The 16,995-nt window shown below is 44.3% G+C and overlaps 1 protein-coding gene across 4 annotated transcripts in view; it reads left to right on the top strand.

Moving 5' to 3' along the window:
- The window catches only part of SYT16 (synaptotagmin 16), a 121,970-nt gene extending 105,506 nt beyond the window's left edge, over window positions 1-16,464 (top strand). For all 4 annotated transcript variants that reach the window (XM_052783449.1, XM_052783446.1, XM_052783448.1 and 1 more), the window contains one exon: window positions 7,707-16,464. In XM_052783449.1, coding sequence (XP_052639409.1) covers window positions 7,707-8,020 — 314 coding nt within the window. In that variant the 3' untranslated portion in view covers window positions 8,021-16,464. The remainder of the gene's footprint in view (window positions 1-7,706) is intronic.
- The last annotated feature ends 531 nt before the right edge of the window (window positions 16,465-16,995 follow it).

The following is a 16,995-nucleotide window of genomic DNA, read 5'->3' as shown; positions in this document are numbered from 1 at the left end:
AACATCTACCTGAGCCACAGATAATGCCAAGAATTACGGAAGGTGCTCCCATAGAAAAATTAGGATCCTTACATGGTATTTGTTGCTCTGGTATCAGAGTGCTTGAAAGCCATCAGTGGATTTTATTTTATCAACTTGTTTGTGAGGGAAGGAAAGTTATTATCCCTGTTTCATTCCTGGAGAACTAAGGCACAGGTTAATTTCTTTAATTGCTCCCAATCAGACCAGGAAGCTGAATAAAAAAAATAACTTTTAACCTGCATATCTTGCTCTGAACAGGGAACTTGCATGAGCTCCTAAAGCTTTGTAATTCATGCTTCCATCTCATCAGTAATAGAAGGGGGATCTGTACCAGGGCAAGCTGGGGTGGATTCAGTCCTCCAGAGACCTTGGTTAACAGAGCAGTAGAGGTGCTGGGCAGCTACTTGCTGCTGCGTACTAGCCAGTCGGTCACAGTAAGCTTGTACAAGACCACCTCTCCTTCTGCATCTTTTTGTTGCCCATCCTTGAATATAGCTTGAATAAACTTACTATTGTAAGTTTGTTTATCTTATAAGATCAGCTGAGAAAGTTTTGTTCAAAGTGGTAAAGATGAGGCCAGCTGTGAGGAGCCCCAGAAGGATGTCTAGTAATGAGCAGCTGGGCAGTGAGGTGGAAGATGAAGTGTGGATGAATGTAAGGTATCACATGGTGGCAGGGGTGGAATTCAGACTTAATCTGGATGGGCTCAGAGCCACTTGGGAGTGAAATACTAGGCTTATAGTAAATAGCTCCAGGAAAATGTCCACTCAGGGATCAGCAGCAGTAGTGAAAAAAACAAATGTTAGAAATATACAGAGGGAAAAATGAAAAATTGATGTTTGACTGTGAATACACAGTCACCAGTGTAATGAATACTGTGTAGAGTTTTAGCTCCCTCCATTCAAATAGAATATGGCAGAACTGGAAAGATGTGCTGAGGAGTGTCGGAGACAGTCAGGGGTATGGGAACAGCTTCCAGTGAGCTGCAGCTGAATAGACCGCACCTCCTATGATGCTACAACGAAGGGAGATGGGGGAAGATTTCATGGAGGTTTATGAAATCATAAGTGTTGTTGAGAAAGTGAATTGGCAACAGTTATTCATTGTCTGTCCTGATACAAAACCAAAGGATCATAAAATGAAGCGACGAGGTAGCGGGTCCTGAAGAGGAGACAGCTCTTCACTTACACTATTGAGTTCCTCACTGCAGAATGTTGTGGATGCTAGAATTCTACTTGAGTTTGGTACAGCACAGGACAAATTCACGAAGAAAGCTCCACTGAGGACCATTAAGTACAAAGACACTGCCTCTGACTGAGGAAGTTCTTGAGTCACAAATCACCAGAGACTGGGAGAGTATTTGGGAGAGAAACAGCATATGCCATATTTGCCATATTTTTATAGACTTACTAAGGCATGTGGTATTGCATACTGTTGGGTGGATGGACTGGCTTGGTACAGCTCTTCCCACTACATGTGAAACCTGGGACTGATTAGGCTCAGAAAAGTGAGTCACAGAATAATGGACTTTTAAGGAGTGATTGTGAGATTTTTGTGGGGGAAGTTCCATGATAATTAGACATCTAGTGATAGCATGCAGTTATCCAGTAATGTTTTCAATAGTTTTATATTTCTAAAATGCCTATGGAAAATATGATCCATGTTACACTTTCTGCGTATAAAAATGAAGATATTTCTGAATCAAAGGAGTACATCTGAAGTGGAATGTATGGTGATGCCTCTCCCACTCCCATAGCTGTGAACAAGAAAATAAAAATTATTTTTTCCCCCCTCCCAAAACAAGTAGAAGACAAAGCCATTGCTTCCAGGGTAGAACTCTCCTAATTCCAAATTTCAGTTGGAGCTGAATGTTTAGTACAAATCTGCAGTGACTCTACAGAGCAGTGTTTGCAGGAGATCTGATGACAGGCTGTATAATAAAGTCCTGCCTGTGGGCACCACTGCTGGAGGTGAGAAAAGCCAGGCTGAAGCATCCTTACATCATGCTGCTACCATTGCTGTTGCCGAGAAGATGTGCACTCATGCTTTCTGATAACGCTCTTGGTTGAAGTTCCCACCCCCTCTCTGAGGCAGCAGCAATGCATAAAGCCCAATGCACTTTGTGGAAAGTGTTGAAATGCCCTTATTACAGGAGAGTCACCGTGTGCATCTGGAGAGGTGTCTGTGTTATGCTGTAGCTGTGTCAGACCGGACTAAAGCTGGACCTACTCAGGGCTGGAGGGTACAGGGAGGTGGTAAGCTGGCTCCGCAGCCCGACACGTGTCCCAGGTGAGGGCTGGCACTGTAAAATGGAGTGGGCATGGGCTGTTGTGGCAGCAGAAGAGGATCACCAAGGAACTGGGGTCGGAGGCTCTCTGGAAGCAGCTTTCCTTCCCAAGAGACCTAGGCATTGCTTCCAGGGAGCCCTCATCTCCTGCCTCTCTGCAGCCTGTCTCCTTGCATGAAAAAAGTCACTGATGCTGGCAATTCCCTCCCATCAGACCAAACAGTGCTTCCAGGCAGCAGTGCACTCTTTTCTGCTGCATTTTAAATTAAAGGCACTGCTGGTCAGTTCTCTAACGACTCGCGTGTCATGAAGGTTGCCAGATCCCAGTCTCTCCCTTGCACGAGAGCTGCCAGCTGCGGGAGAGGGGACCTGAGCAGCAGAGGCTTGGTGGAACAGGGGAAGAAAAGTTGGCTTCTCGGTAACATAGTGGGCAGCTCTCAGCTCTTGTATGATTTATAGAGTAGGCCACAAGCTGCCTCTGGCCTAACTAGACTTTCATGATGTGGGGTTGGGAACAAAAGCTTGGGTCTAATTCTCCTCCCTGCTTTTTTCCCAGCTGCAGTGAGCCAGGTTCAGAGTATTTCTGCCCCACTGGTGGTTTAATGGGGAGATAAAGCCATGACTAATGGAGCGGTAGTCTTCTGGGTCTCAAACTGAGACCTCGCGTTGAGCTGCACTGTAGAGAGTAGCACAGAGTTGAGCTCTGGGGCTGCTTTGCCACACAATGCTGCCATTTATTATGTAGGCTGGGAACGTGGGCCTGCCAGCTGGGTGAAATTAAACTCTAGGCCCAAGGCTTTATTTTACTGCGGCTGTTATTAGTCTGGATTGCAGCATGCTGACATGGTTATAATGCTTTTGGAAATGAGCTAGCTTGCCTGGAGCACAGGTGGGAAAGTCCGTACGGCACTGTGTTGTACGCTGCAGTCCACAGACCCAAGGGGTCAGGAGTCTTTGGTTGTTTATTTCCTTTCTAAATATAAATTCAAGCAGGGGGTTAGACGCTTTTGTATTTGCAGTGGGTTTGTTCACGGGTCAGCTTTATTAATAATGGTGGAGCTTAGGGTAAATGAAGGCAGAATGCACACTATGGTCCCTGCTCCAAAAACGGGAACGTATAAATTATAGTTGATTATTCCCCTGAGCTGTCGTTATCGGTTAGTTCCCTTAGAAGGATGATGACAGAAATGGGTCATTAGAAGAATTGCAGATAAACTGATTAGCTTTGCACATGAGCTCTCAAGAGATGTTTTATGGTTGGGGCAGTGTTGATGGAGACGGAGCAGTTTGCACGAGGAGAGGTTTGGCCAAACCTCTGGAGTAAGATTATGCAGCGCTAGCCCAAAATGTGTCTGGCTTCTTGCAGCATTCCTTGATTTAGTGCTTTTCCCCTCTGGTATTAAATGCAGAGATGTTGATATTTTATGTATACGTGAACATTGTTCAATCCACTCATATCAGACACGAAAGATGAGTTTAGAGTAAAAATGATCTGTAGCAAGAACTTCTGTTCCAAAGCCTATAGGGAAAGGAGAGCCTGGTGGATGCGGTGCTAAAATTGGTCTCGGCAAAATTAGACTTTGTTCTTGCTTCTTCACAGACTTCTGTGTAACCGTGGGCAAGCTGCAGTCTCAGACACTCCAAGATATTAAAAGGTCATGCTTTTCTTCATGTCAGTGAGATAGGTGCCAAAATAGAAGGTGAGCACTTAGGCATTTTAAAGAATGTAAGCCTTAATCTCTCTTCTCCTTTTGTGCTTGACAGAGGTGGCATGAAAGTAAATACACTGAAGAGTGTAGAGTGCTGAGATACCACAGTAATGAGGCCATTACTGAATCTGAGCATGTAATTAGGTGGAAAATGTTTGCCTTCATAATGAATAGATGCTCTCACACATACATTCCTCAGTAAATTTTCAAGTTCATCCTTGCTGTAGTTCCACTAATTTCACTGGGTATCTGGGGATGAATTTTCTTTGGCAAAGCCAACCAGAGGGGAGAGCTTTCCATCTCAGAGGTCTAGACTGGACCACAAGGAGAACTAGGAAGTGTTTCCTGATAAGACAACTCAAAAGATGCTGCAAGGAACACAATGCAGTAAGGGCAAACCGCGATCTTAAAATATAGTTAGTGAAGCAGAATAACAGCGCAGCCTTATACATACCAGCTCTGCAAAGCAAATTTCAGATGCTAAATATATTATCCACACCTACTCTTTTATTTCTGTTCAGGCAAGATTGATTCTTTTGGCTGGTAAAATACACCCAGTGGAATAAATTTGAGAAGTATTAGCAACCTGATTTAGTTGTCACTTGCACTAGTTTTGTGCCTGTGTTTACATGGGGATGAATAGGGCTCCTGGTATTAGCTCTGCCCTGAGCGTAGTCTCCTTCCAGCCTGCACATTCTCACCTGATCCAGATGATACGTGCAGAATCCCTACCGACCTTAGTACGGTATAGACAGGGCCTTGGTGCAGAATTATGTAGCAGATCTGATGTGTATTAAAGAAAAAGCCTAATTTTCTGACTTTGATCTCTGTTAAGTCACTGGTTGTGCGATGCTCAGTTTTCTTTAAAGCCAGCTATATTACTCCTCACTTGCAGAAGTCGTGGCCTCGGTCAGGGGTGTGATATCCTAGAGTTTATGACTGCAAGAAACTCATCTATTCGTTGCCTGGAAAATTAACTGGAACATCCTGAAAAAGCATCCTATGAGGTGTTTTAGCCATGGCACTTGCTTTAGTGTTAAAACCTAAATCATTTGTAATGGTAGCATTGTCTACTAGATTGCTGCTGAATTATGCCATATGCTTCTTTGGTGGTATTGATTATAAATTGGTTGACTCCTTTGGGGACTGCTAAAATGAATGTGCCTGCAGTTAGGTGTAATGAATCCCACCTGAGCTGCCAATACTGGTGGCAGTAAGAAGGAAGGATGATAGCAAGGTTTACTGAGAGGAAAATCTAGACCTCAGTCCTGTCCCCGTCTTCTCAGAAAAAGAGATACGGGCATGAGTGGGTGACCTTTCCCTCAAGTAGCATGGGAAGATAAGCTAAAAAAGTACTTCATCTGCTGTTAGTTACGTCGCACATTGCCATGCTCAGGTGGGATAGCAATGAGGGTGTTTGTAGCAGTCCTTGGCTGCATACTGCTTCTCCGCTCTGCCCATCCCCTGCCCCAGTACAGCCGGCAAAACCCTCCCAGCAGCTGCCAAGGGGTCCAGGGGCAGGACCTTTCCACTGCTGCTCCGTGCCCCAGGTCTGCCCTTGCTGATCGCTCCCAGCCCCTACTGTGATCCCAATCGAATGCCCTCACCCTCAGCAAAGCAGTTCTCAGATGGTAGTGGGGAAAGCGATATGACACCAAGGACATACCTAGAGAAAAATGGAGGTATTGGGCCAGGAGCAAATAGAGAGGGTCTCCTCTCATGAATTCCTAGATCTCAGCACTCACCTCTCTTGTGTGTCAGCAGAAACGAGCCCCTTCGGCTTTCTGCCTGTAAATGGGATTGGTTTGGAAAATGCACTGAAATTACGTAGACAATGTAAGCTTTCAATTTGAAAGAAAGAAAAATTTTAAAATTCAAACAGGGAATTGTACTCATTAGCTGCTTGTTTGTATTTAAAAATCAGCCTGGTGGAGATTTTTCACTGTTTTGAAATCCCTTCCGCACAAAAAAAAAGGGTGAATACATTAAAAAAATCTGTAAAACTCCTACTCCCCCCTTACCTTTATTTCCAGGGAGTTCCCCGCAGCCTCAGACCAGCAGCCAGGACTTCCACATGAGGAATGCTTCAGTGCATGTTATGGTTTGTCAGTGCAAAGCAAAGTGACATCTCTATGAGTACTGCAAGAGATTGTGTCTGGTAGTTATCTTGCGTGGTTTCACACTGAGTCGAGCTAGAAGAGAGAGTCCTCTCTTGGGCATTGTGTTTCTGATGGGTCTGAAGTTGTTACAGATTTCAGTCCCTCAGCACCACCAACATTGAATATTATTGTGGGAATTAGTCAACCTCTTCATAAAGCAGTTCCTTCCTTCCCAGATAAAATCAGGAAACTATTTCATGTCAGAGCTCTGCTTTTCTGTCTAACGAGTAGGTCTTTGTTGGCAAGATCTTCTTCATCTCCGGTGTTACACTGGGAGCCAAGCTGGCACCCCCAACTAATGATTGGACTGAACTTTCCCCACAGTAACTTGATAGCTGTACAGCTGTGCAGGCTCACAATTTGCTCCTCGATTGTCAGTCTCCTGACAGCTTTTTCAGTGGAACAGTTTGAGAGGAGCGGAAAGCCCTGCTTTGGAGACACAGAAGTGTTTTCACACCTGAAGTGTAATTTCACACCTTGTGTTGCTCAGTAGATAAGTGCGTAAAATAGCACATCAAACGGGAACAGAAGAGGATAGACATGCTGTAGACAAGAGACGGAGGCTTGTTATTTATTTCCTATCTTCAGCACACTCTGAAATAATACTCATTTGCAGAAACCCAGGCACAGATTACGAAGGGATTAGGAGGGGACTTTTCTAGCCAAGTGATCTGTTATTGTCACGTGCAGAGTGCGGTGAAAACTTACACCGAGCTGGGTCTGTGGAGCACTGGGACCACAGAGCTCCGCCTGAGACCACAGTATTAGCAACCATATAACAGAGGTGAACTAATTAATACAGGAGGCAGCAAGAGTTTTAGGGGTGGATTTACAGGAACACTGACTTGGACCATCCCTTCCCTGTATCTACTAAGCATTTCTCCTCCTTGTATTGACTTAAACAGTGAATAAAATTGACCTCGAGTCCACCAAAAAAGTAAGATGAGAATTTGGAAAAAGCCTTGAAACTATCATGCGAGATCAAGTCATTTCACTGTGTATGCAGGTTTCCTTTTCCTCTTTTTCAGGACCCTTTGTGTTTGCTATCTATCTCAAATAATAGGTCATAGAGGCGTTCTTCCAAAGGAGAGTGGTGGAGAGGCAAGTGCAGCCAAGGGAAGCCCTGGTAAGACAGCCCGAATGAAGCTTGATTGTGAGGGAGAAGAAGAGAAGGTGAAGACACACCATTTGATGTGGAGAATCCACAGAGATGCTCATAGTTTTAATTAGTCTTAGGTTTGCTAGGCTTGGGCACCAGATTTCCTGCTCTTTCCGAGAGAGCATGACTGAAACCTTCATCAGTTTCCTTCCTTTTTCTCCCCAGCTGAATATGAGGAAATCCAAGAGGTGCTTGCACCTGCTTCTCACCCCATGGATTTTACTAAAGAAAGCAGTCCAGGCCTCATCTGTTATTCACTGCAGACAAAGCTGGTCTATTTGGAGGTTTTTTTGGTGTTTTTTTGACCGCTTGGGGCTTTCATTTAGTCTGTCACCTGTGCCAAACATATTATTTCCTCTTTTTTGTCCTAGACACCTATGGAAAGCTCTGCCTGCGCAACTCTGTGGGTCAGGAGATGTCTCGCTGCAAGACCTCCATCCGTCGAGGACAGCCCAACCCTGTCTACAAGGAAACTTTCATCTTCCAGGTTGCCCTCTTCCAGCTCTCTGATGTCACGCTAATGATCTCCATATACAACAGACGCAGCATGAAGCGCAAAGAGATGATCGGCTGGATTTCCATGGGTCAGAACAGCAGTGGAGAAGAAGAGCAAAGTCATTGGCAGGAAATGAAGGAATCGAAAGGGACGCAGGTCTGCAGGTGGCACACACTACTGGAGTCCTAGTGGTTACCAGGGCAGCCTGAGGGTCCTGGGACTATGGGCTGTATTCCCTTGTTCTCAGTCAGCAGAAAACAGCTATCCCATGGCAAGCACCGTGCTCTGACAGTCACGTATGCTTTAACCTGACTTCATGTCAGCAGTCATGAGTATTAAAGGAGGAAAGGCCTGGGAAGCAAGTTTAGTTCCCATCTTTCCAGGTTGTCCTGCGTTTTCTACATTCAAATAATTAGCCCTAGGGAGAAGGAATGGGAATACCTACAAAATCCTTTCCTTGGTTAGTGTCTTGCTCATTTTGTCATAGGCTTAATCATCACAGACTGATTTTGATGCTGCTTTCTTCTGGGGTAAACTCTCTCCTCCCTCCCTCCTCTTATTTATATTAATGAAGTTTGCAAATATTCTTGACACGCAGATAGCTCCCAGAAAGGCTAACCTGCATGCAGATCACATTCTCTCCCTTTTATTATTGTGTTTCTAAGTCCTAGAAATAAGCATTTGATACCACTGTAGACTGGATGATATATTTTTCAGGCAGCATGGGAAAGCACTCTTGAATTCTCTGTCAACTTTTAAGTGCCTAGACATTACTACTGTTCTCCTGTACTAACAGTTGATATTAGGACTAAACACTACCAGTATTTTTAATTAGGCATCCTGTGCACTTGTTAGCCTGCGTTGCCATAGGTTTGCACGAGAGATAACTAGCATCAGTTTTATATTACAATTATACAGTACATGTTTAGATGCTTAATTGAAGTTCATGGCTTCTGTCATCATGAATACCAAAAAAGACCAGAACAAACTGCACATCCACCTTTGTGCCTGAATCACTCTTTTCTGCAGCATTGTTTTGCCCATGTGTTACTTTGTTTTTTAAAAGTGAGGTTCATTCAGAAAAGCATTTCTGTGAGCATTTACACAGGAAAGCTTTAGATCTGTGATTTCTCTGCTATTCAGTTAAGCACAATTCAGTTTGCTGAGGGCTCTTCTTCAAATGTGCTCTCCTGTAGTATCTTCTCGGGCTCTGAAAGGGGACTGTTTTTGGCACACTGAGCAGTAGAGGATGCCAGACCATGTCACCTCATCTTCGGGGCGAGCTCTCCTGCAGGCAAGGAGTAGGATCCGGGGGACCCCCCTAGAGGGGCTGCTGGCTCTGCTGAACTAACATCAGAGAGAAATATTATGCTTCCTGCCTCTAACAGAAAACAAAGCAAGGAGCAGGCTTGCTGGATGAGGTGGTGACACTTTTATGTAGTTACTTTTCAGAGTATATTGTCATTTTCCATTTTAATCTTTTTTCCTGTCTCTGTGAGTTGGAGTCATGGAGACAATGGATAGGGGACATGTCTTTGCTACTTGACTACTGAAAGTTTAGCAGTTGTTAGCTGTTGCAATGCTGTACGTGACACAGCAGAGGATGTTAATTGTGTAGTATAGTGATGGTACATAGGCAGTAGGTGCTGAGATCTTCCAATACTATCAGCTGCCCAGTCTCCTGTTCCCCACGCTCTCTAAGAGAGGACTGGCATTTCCCCATTCCTGCAAGACACGGGAAATATTTTCCAGAAAAGGTTTGTCTGTACTGAATCACTTCATGTTTTGTTTTTGTCATTTACTGAGACCTGGCACCAAATTCTGCCTCCTGTTGCACCACAGCTGTCTCCTTCCCTTCAACGGTGCTGTGCAAAACTAACTAGTGCATATTTCGGCACTGGCTGTTTGACCAAAATTGAACCTCAGTGCTGGTTTGCATCACATCAAGGCTAGCCAGACCCTGCGGGGCAGTGGTGTGATACACACAGGTTATCACTTGGTGTCATACACACAGGCTTTGTCTGTCCTCATGAGGCAGACAGAATAATCTGCATGTAGAAGGACTTCTGGTATAGGTGATACAAATTATTCTACAGGCCATGGGTTTATATATTCTTATCACTTACCTGTCTGAGCATCATTTTTCCGGTGAGACTGATGGGTATCCTATGCAGGAGGGATGTCCTCCACTGCCTAGAGAAGCTGGAATAATATCTGCTTTGCACTACTGGGGCTTTGTATCACAAAGCAGGATCTAACCCAAATGCAGCTCAGCAAACAAATACAGTTTTGACTGCACTGTTAATGCTGCTGTATTACCAATGCAAGAGAAAATGAGTATTTGAGTGGTAACCAGCAGAATAGAAATGTTTTTTTATCATGTACTTTTCTTCTGGAAAAGAAGTAAAGGAAACAGCCCAATTCAAAACGTGCGTTTGCTGATTTCAGTTGTTTTCAATTCTCTGCATCTTTTTTCCTGAACTGCATAAAATGTATATACAAGTGTTTCTAAGTAATTTTATTATCTGGGATGTCTATGTATAATAAGCTTACTGAGATTCTCTTCATAATTTCTTGAACCTGCAAAGAGTTGCTTATGCTTACTGATTAGCTAAGGGAAAAGTGTAAGTTGATAATATGTTTCAGCAGTGAGCTGAAGATAACCTAGCTTTATAATAGTGTGATAAAAAAAAATCCTTGGAAAAGATAGTTTTAAAAAGCAATGAAGTAAACTGGTTTTGGACTTCCATGCTGTTCTCACATCAAGATCTTTTCTGAACATACAGCATTAAGGGAATTGAATTTTAATATATAATTTCAGTGTAGCATATTGAGAGTCAGAGAAAAGTAAGTGAAAATAGCTTACTTGGAGTAAGTTAATATCTGAGCACATATTAAAACTTTGCACTCTGATGGAAGCAGGTTGTTGCATCCTTGCCACAACATTTTGGCTTGATGTTTTACCAGAAGAATTTGGAGGGAAGGGAAAAGGGATGAAGCGAGGGGAGCACTGGGGTTTTGGAGCTGCTGCTAAACCTGTTGGCACATCCGTGCCTTGAGCAGTGCATTTGTGGGGTTCATTAAGTTCCTACTGAAGCAATGGAGGAATTTAGGAATCTTGGGATGAACACAGAGCTGGGGGTGCTCATGCTTGCTACCTGTATTTTGGGATTTTTTTTTTTTGCTTTTGTGCTTTATTTTTCTTTTCAGTATTGACTGTCTGTTCAATGAAGGCTTTGCAGCAGCTCTCCCATATTCCAGAGCTCCTGTAATTCTTCCCATTGACAGATTGAATTAGTCATTGCTAATATTGATACAAGCTGGGCTTGTGCTCATGGTCTTTCTTATGTAAATACCACTGCCCTTTCAGTCACTGCTTTAACCCCTTGTTTCCTTGGGAAGTGGCTGACAAGACTGAATTTCCAGAAAGGTTTCCATTCCTTGGGAATCTTGACTTGCAGTTGGCTCTCAGTTGGCAGTGATCAGTAGACTTGGGGCCCTGTGCTCCACTGGCCTCCATCCACGTGGATGCCAATGCTGATGCCTGATCTTGGCTTCTGTGGGGCTCCAAGTGGGGAGAAGAGCTGTGGGAAGGCCATGGCGAGTTCAGCAAGCAGAAAAGGAACAGCTGACCTGGTTCTGAGAATGCTCGGGCACTTGCAAGTCCAGATTATGGAGGTTTCCTAATGCACTCATGTTTTCTAAGTTAATTCATCCCTTTTTGACACCACTGTCTGGGATCCCCTTATAGCTTATTTGAATTTTCTTCTCTTAAAAAAAAAAAAAAAGCCTGAAAACCCACAAAACCATTGTGTGGGAAGGAACTAACTACACTGGCATAAGCCCGGAATATTGTGGGCAACTGGATACATCTCTGTATCTCAAACAGTGGCGTTCAGCTAGTTGCAGTCTGTTCCTTCCTTGGTCTCTCTCCAGCCAGCACGCCCCTGTCCTGCTAGGCTCTCTGCTGTTATTTTATTTTTTTGTTTTTAATGTGTATCGACAACAGAACAGAATGATCTCACCACATTTATATTCCCTGTAATAATGCTGACTTTCAACTGATGCCCACAGAAATGAGTACCTCTTTTAGCCCACTGAGCTACAGCTATAGCTTACTGAAGTGCCCATTTGTAGAGGCTTTATCTGGATGATCTGCTACATCATTTGATTTGTTTAGGTTTCCTTTTTACCGGTGTCTTTAATTACCTGGACCCTGCTGTTGCCTGCTTGCTCCTGTCCCTCTGGCTTGTCTGCATTTCCCTTGCAGGGTAACGTGGGTTGTGCAGCTGCTGGGACGCACGGACAATACTTGGATATATTTTTAGCAGCTGCAGATCCCAAGAAGTTATTTGGTGCTTTACATAGTCGACTGATCTTCAGTCATGAGTGTCTTTAGATGTTCTTGGATGCACAGAACCAAAGGCTGCCAGCTGCTATTGATCATTTATCTAGCATAAAGCCTAAGGTGGCAGCTTGGCAGAAGAGCAGGCATTTCCTCTGGTGGCAGTTCATTTTCTCCTTCAGTTGAAGCTGGCGATGACCTTGGAGCTAGTGTGCCTGCAGAGCTTTCTTTCCACTCCCATATTTATCATCATCTTTAATCTGTATGATCACTGCACTTCATCTCTCTGCCTCTCAGCTGCCTTCTGCCCTTCAGCACGAAAGGTGGTGGACAGAAAGGCTGAGCAAAGAATATGGCCTTCCCTATTGCATTATCCCCGGGCTCAAGGGGAGCTGACTCCTGGAGGGGTCATCTTAAAGTTATGATGCTCACGAGCAAGACCTTGCCTCCCTGCTCTCTAGGGCACTTGTGGAGTTTGAAGCTTGTTGGTTGGTTTGTGATACTTTAATAATTACAAAGTAGTGACACCCGTTCACCTCAGTGTGGACTGAGTTAATGACAGAGGAAACAACCTGTTCTGTACTTGCTTGCTTCTTTTTTTTGTAGGCATCGTGTTCTGTAAAAGGACAACAGAGCCTGAAGGAATTAGTATGCAGGAGCATCCGCTTTCCATTTAAAATGCACTAAGTGTGATGTTTGCAACTATGGTTTGAGGGGAAAAAAAAGCAGCCAGGGCTTGTAGAAGAGCTCACACTTTGAACGAGGCAGGTTTTCCCTTCAGCGTGCACTACCCCAGCAAATACATTCGCATACCCCAGGCACTGATGCTGGCTCCCAGCTGATCTGCTTCTGTGATAAAAGCAACCAGAAGCTGACAGATCCTGAAGCTTGGAAAGACATACAGGATAATCCAACATAGCTGGTTTATGTGTTTATTTGGAATCTGGTGCAGATTTAACAAGCTGTCATGCAAGAAATGAAAACTCCAAGCAGCGGCCGGGAAGGTGGTGGGGAGGGAAGGCTCTCGGTGTGCTTGTGCTGCCGTAGACCTGGGACTTTGCTCGCTCTGTACTCCAGAAAGCAGCACAGCTGGGCTGCAGTGGCATCAAGCTTTAGCTGAAACCCAGTTTCTCTGCATGATTCCTTAGCTCCAGATCTGCTGAAGGCATACAATTTAGGTTTTCTTCTTTTTTTTCGGTGCAGAGTGAGCTCGTGTCTTCCTGCAGCCTACGCTGTAGGCCTGAAGAAATGAATGTGTAAATATTTTGTCTCTCACAGCAGCCCAAGGTCATCTTTCTGGAACAGCAAACAGGCACAGAATCCAAAGAAGATCAGTCTGTCATGTGAGTAAGGTTAGCATCTGCACTTACAAATGACAAAGGCTATTAATCCTTATGCTGTAATCCCCAAGCTGTTTGCCAGCTGGCAGCAGGAAGATGTTCCTGCTCAACCCACACAGCTATCCATGTTTTTTCACCTTTATGAAGCAGATATAGGTCAATACTGACTGTAGCCTGGATAAAGAACTTGGTAGATACCATTCATCTCTTCTAGTGTTACAATCCCTCTCTTCTCCAGACAAGCCATCTGTACAAATGAGGGTGTAAGAGGAGAGCTGTGCGCTGGGCTCTCCCTGTGCTGCTCCTTCAAAATAGAAGGCTGAAGGTGAGATTTTTTTTTTCCCCTTCTGCTCCTGACTTTGTCATGGGAGGGTGAATTTTGAGATCTTGCTGCAGAGCTCAACAGCCTGAGCAAAGCTCTGTCACTAGAGAGGTCTTTACACACAGAGCAGGGAAAACTCAGTGCTTGTAGAAGGCAGATAAAAGTCCAATGTTGAGACTTTTTTGATCCTAATTTGGGAACCTGCATGGGTTTTCGGTATTGCCCATCACAGGGACATAAAAACCTGAATCCTACGAGTTGAAACCACTGTTGAAGCAGGAGGAAGTCTGCCACTTGGCAGCGATACAGGTAGGCTGTGGTAGTCTGTATGATCTTGCATAACAACAAACTGTATGGTCACCATGTTGCATCCAGTGAGTATTAGGCAGCTAAGGTTGGAAAAAGTTGAAGAAGAGACCCAAAAGCCACATGGGAGCTATGAAGCTCCATTCAGACCTGTTAGTTGCTCATCTCTTTAGAAAATTGGAAAGCACATCGTTGGGTTTTACTTAACAAAAGTGGTTTAACAGAAGTCACAGCTCCTTGGGCAGCTGCAGGTGCAAGGAAGTGAGGACATCACCTCCTGGCTATTGAGTTTCCTCCTGGCTGTAATAGGTGACCATCAAATAGATACCAAATACTCTGGAAGTGTCTATCCCCTGTAACATCATATCCAGCGTGGGATGGTCTCATTGAGTAACAAGAGATGAAAAGCTGATCTTGGCCATGGGCGAAGAACGAGAAGGATTCAGGATTCAGACAAAAGCTAAATTCTTTCCTGAGTCCCACAACCATTAATTAGCCTTGACCTCCAGGGAGGGCATTTTATTGTGCCGAATACTTCCCTCTCCCTTCATTTCTCAGACTTAGGAGAACATTGCAAATTTCTCTCTTCATTAGCAGCTGGGAAAAGTCATATAATTTTGCCAGCTTTCCTCATCCCTGTTGTGTCTTGTTAACACTTTCCAGGTGCTTTTCCTTCACACCATCTCCACCATCGCATCTCCCATCCTGTCATTAATATCTATAGAGGTCTGCTCCAAGTCAGGTCCACGCCTGGTAGCAATATTTTATGTTCATGGTGCTCAGGATAAAACCCGTCCTCCAATCTCTTGCTGTCACTATGTGGCACCTCAAGCACAAGTTTTCCAATTAAACAGGTACCGCATCTCTCCCGTAGTCCTCTGCTGGCACTGCTGTGGTTTTTGTCTTGCTGGGCTTGTATTCTCAGCTGTAACTTCATTGACTTTTTCCCAGCAGAGGGTTTTGTTTGTCAAGAAGAGTAAATGAAGTAATCGTTTGGTAGACTTAGCATTTAAATACTGCGTGGCATTTATATGTGTATATATAAAAACGGGTTTTTTTGTGGTAGAGTGCCCCCAGGCATTTGCATGAAGCACATCTCAGTGTATATTTGGCTGTTGATTTAAATACACTGTATGTAATAAGTCATTTTTAGTGTGTATTGGCTTCTTTCTATATTGGAACGATATACCATTTCTGGCAGGTACAGGTTTTTGTCATCTCACTGCTGCACTCACAGCTGGACAGTGGCCACGGTGTGTGTGCATCTCCTCTTTCCTCCACACGCCCTATGACATGGTAGTCCTTCCCCTCCACCAGCTTTGTGGGTGGACATCCGTCGCTGCTGGGGTACGTTGCCGCAGGACAACGTTGTAAGCCTACTTACTGCATCTCCCTCCTGGTAGGGGTTTAGTAGAATAATCCGCCTTTAAGATTTTTTTTCCTTTCGTTGCTGTCATATCCTCAGCACAGACCATGGGCAGGGAGCAAGCTGGTTGGTATTCTGCGTAATTCAGCCCCGTGGCTGAGGGTGCATCAGGACTAATAAAGACCTCAGCTCTCCTTTCCCAGCCTGAGATGCAAGCACAAAATTTATCTATAAATTGATCACTCTAAATAATAACAATACAGACAAATTAATAAAAATACCAGGTCCCTAACTTCTGTCAGTGCAAAAGCAAGTCTTCTAGAGCTTGAATTTATTGCTGAATTATTTTTATGATAAATACATCTATGAAAGGAGAATTGTTCATATTGTGAAGCTTATAAGAAACAAATTCCTGTACCCTTTTCACTTTTGTAAAGTTCAAAGATTTGCACTGAAAATTGCACCTTTGTTCTAGTTAATAAATGGCTGATACTGACTGGTGAGGCCACCAGAATGGTATAAGCATCATTTCGCTTGCTGTGTCTGTGATTGAAAGAGATATCTGAAGTGCAAAACCATGATAAAAAAGATGAAAAATATGATGAAAAGATGTTTGGATATTCAACAGGAAGAGTGGTACGGGTTTATTCTTAGCTTTTCATGTACTTGACAATGAAACATTTTTATTCTACTTAAGTGCTAACGTGCATGATCATACAATATATTGCCTCTCGCTAATTATATGCTGTGTTAGGAATACTAATGTCTAGATGATATCTGACTGGGAAAAAAAGCATTAAACCCAGCTTCTGCAGAATTCTGGGCTGAAATTATCCACACACACATACAACCATCCACACCTTAGAAACAGTCTTATTTTGTTATGGTGAACGCTGTTGTTACAGGTTTTTATCAATAAAATTAGAAGCAGATGGCTCATGTACACATGCAAAACCGCCGTATCTTCCTTTTTGTTTGTGATGTGGCGGAACCGAGTGAATATGCATCTAGGAGAGGTGGACGTGTTTTGCTCAGAACAAAGATGCAGGTGTCCAGTGCATAATGCATAACTGGGAGGAATGGGAAATATCCCCCTCCTTGGTCCCCCTGTCTGTCCGCACGGACAGAGGGGCCCTGCAGCAGCAGGCGGAGGCTGCTGGGGGGCTTGGGGGGACTGAAGAGGTTCCCATGCCCTGCTGTGTCTGCCTCCACCTGTATACTGCCTTTCAGCCACCTCTGCGTGGGGAAGGAAAAGTGCTGGCTATGCGTTCGGTGTCTGCTGCTCCCCAGTCTCTTACCCAGCCCCCGGCAGGAGTTGGGGGAGCAGCCCCTCGCACCCAACTCTGCGGTGGTCCCCCAGCCATCGTTTCTCCTGTACGCCCGTGGATGTGTTGGTACCTGCACCAGGGCACGTGTGGGTCGGTGTCACCAATGTGTCTCCTGTGTGTAGGTACCAGCTTTGTTGGCATCCTGGCGGTATGTATG

The sequence above is a fragment of the Harpia harpyja genome, chromosome 3 (assembly GCF_026419915.1).
Source record: "Harpia harpyja isolate bHarHar1 chromosome 3, bHarHar1 primary haplotype, whole genome shotgun sequence".
Taxonomy (NCBI): domain Eukaryota; kingdom Metazoa; phylum Chordata; class Aves; order Accipitriformes; family Accipitridae; genus Harpia; species Harpia harpyja.
The sequence above is the reverse complement of the archived record's forward strand: the minus strand, read 5'-3'. Positions and strand labels throughout refer to the sequence as shown.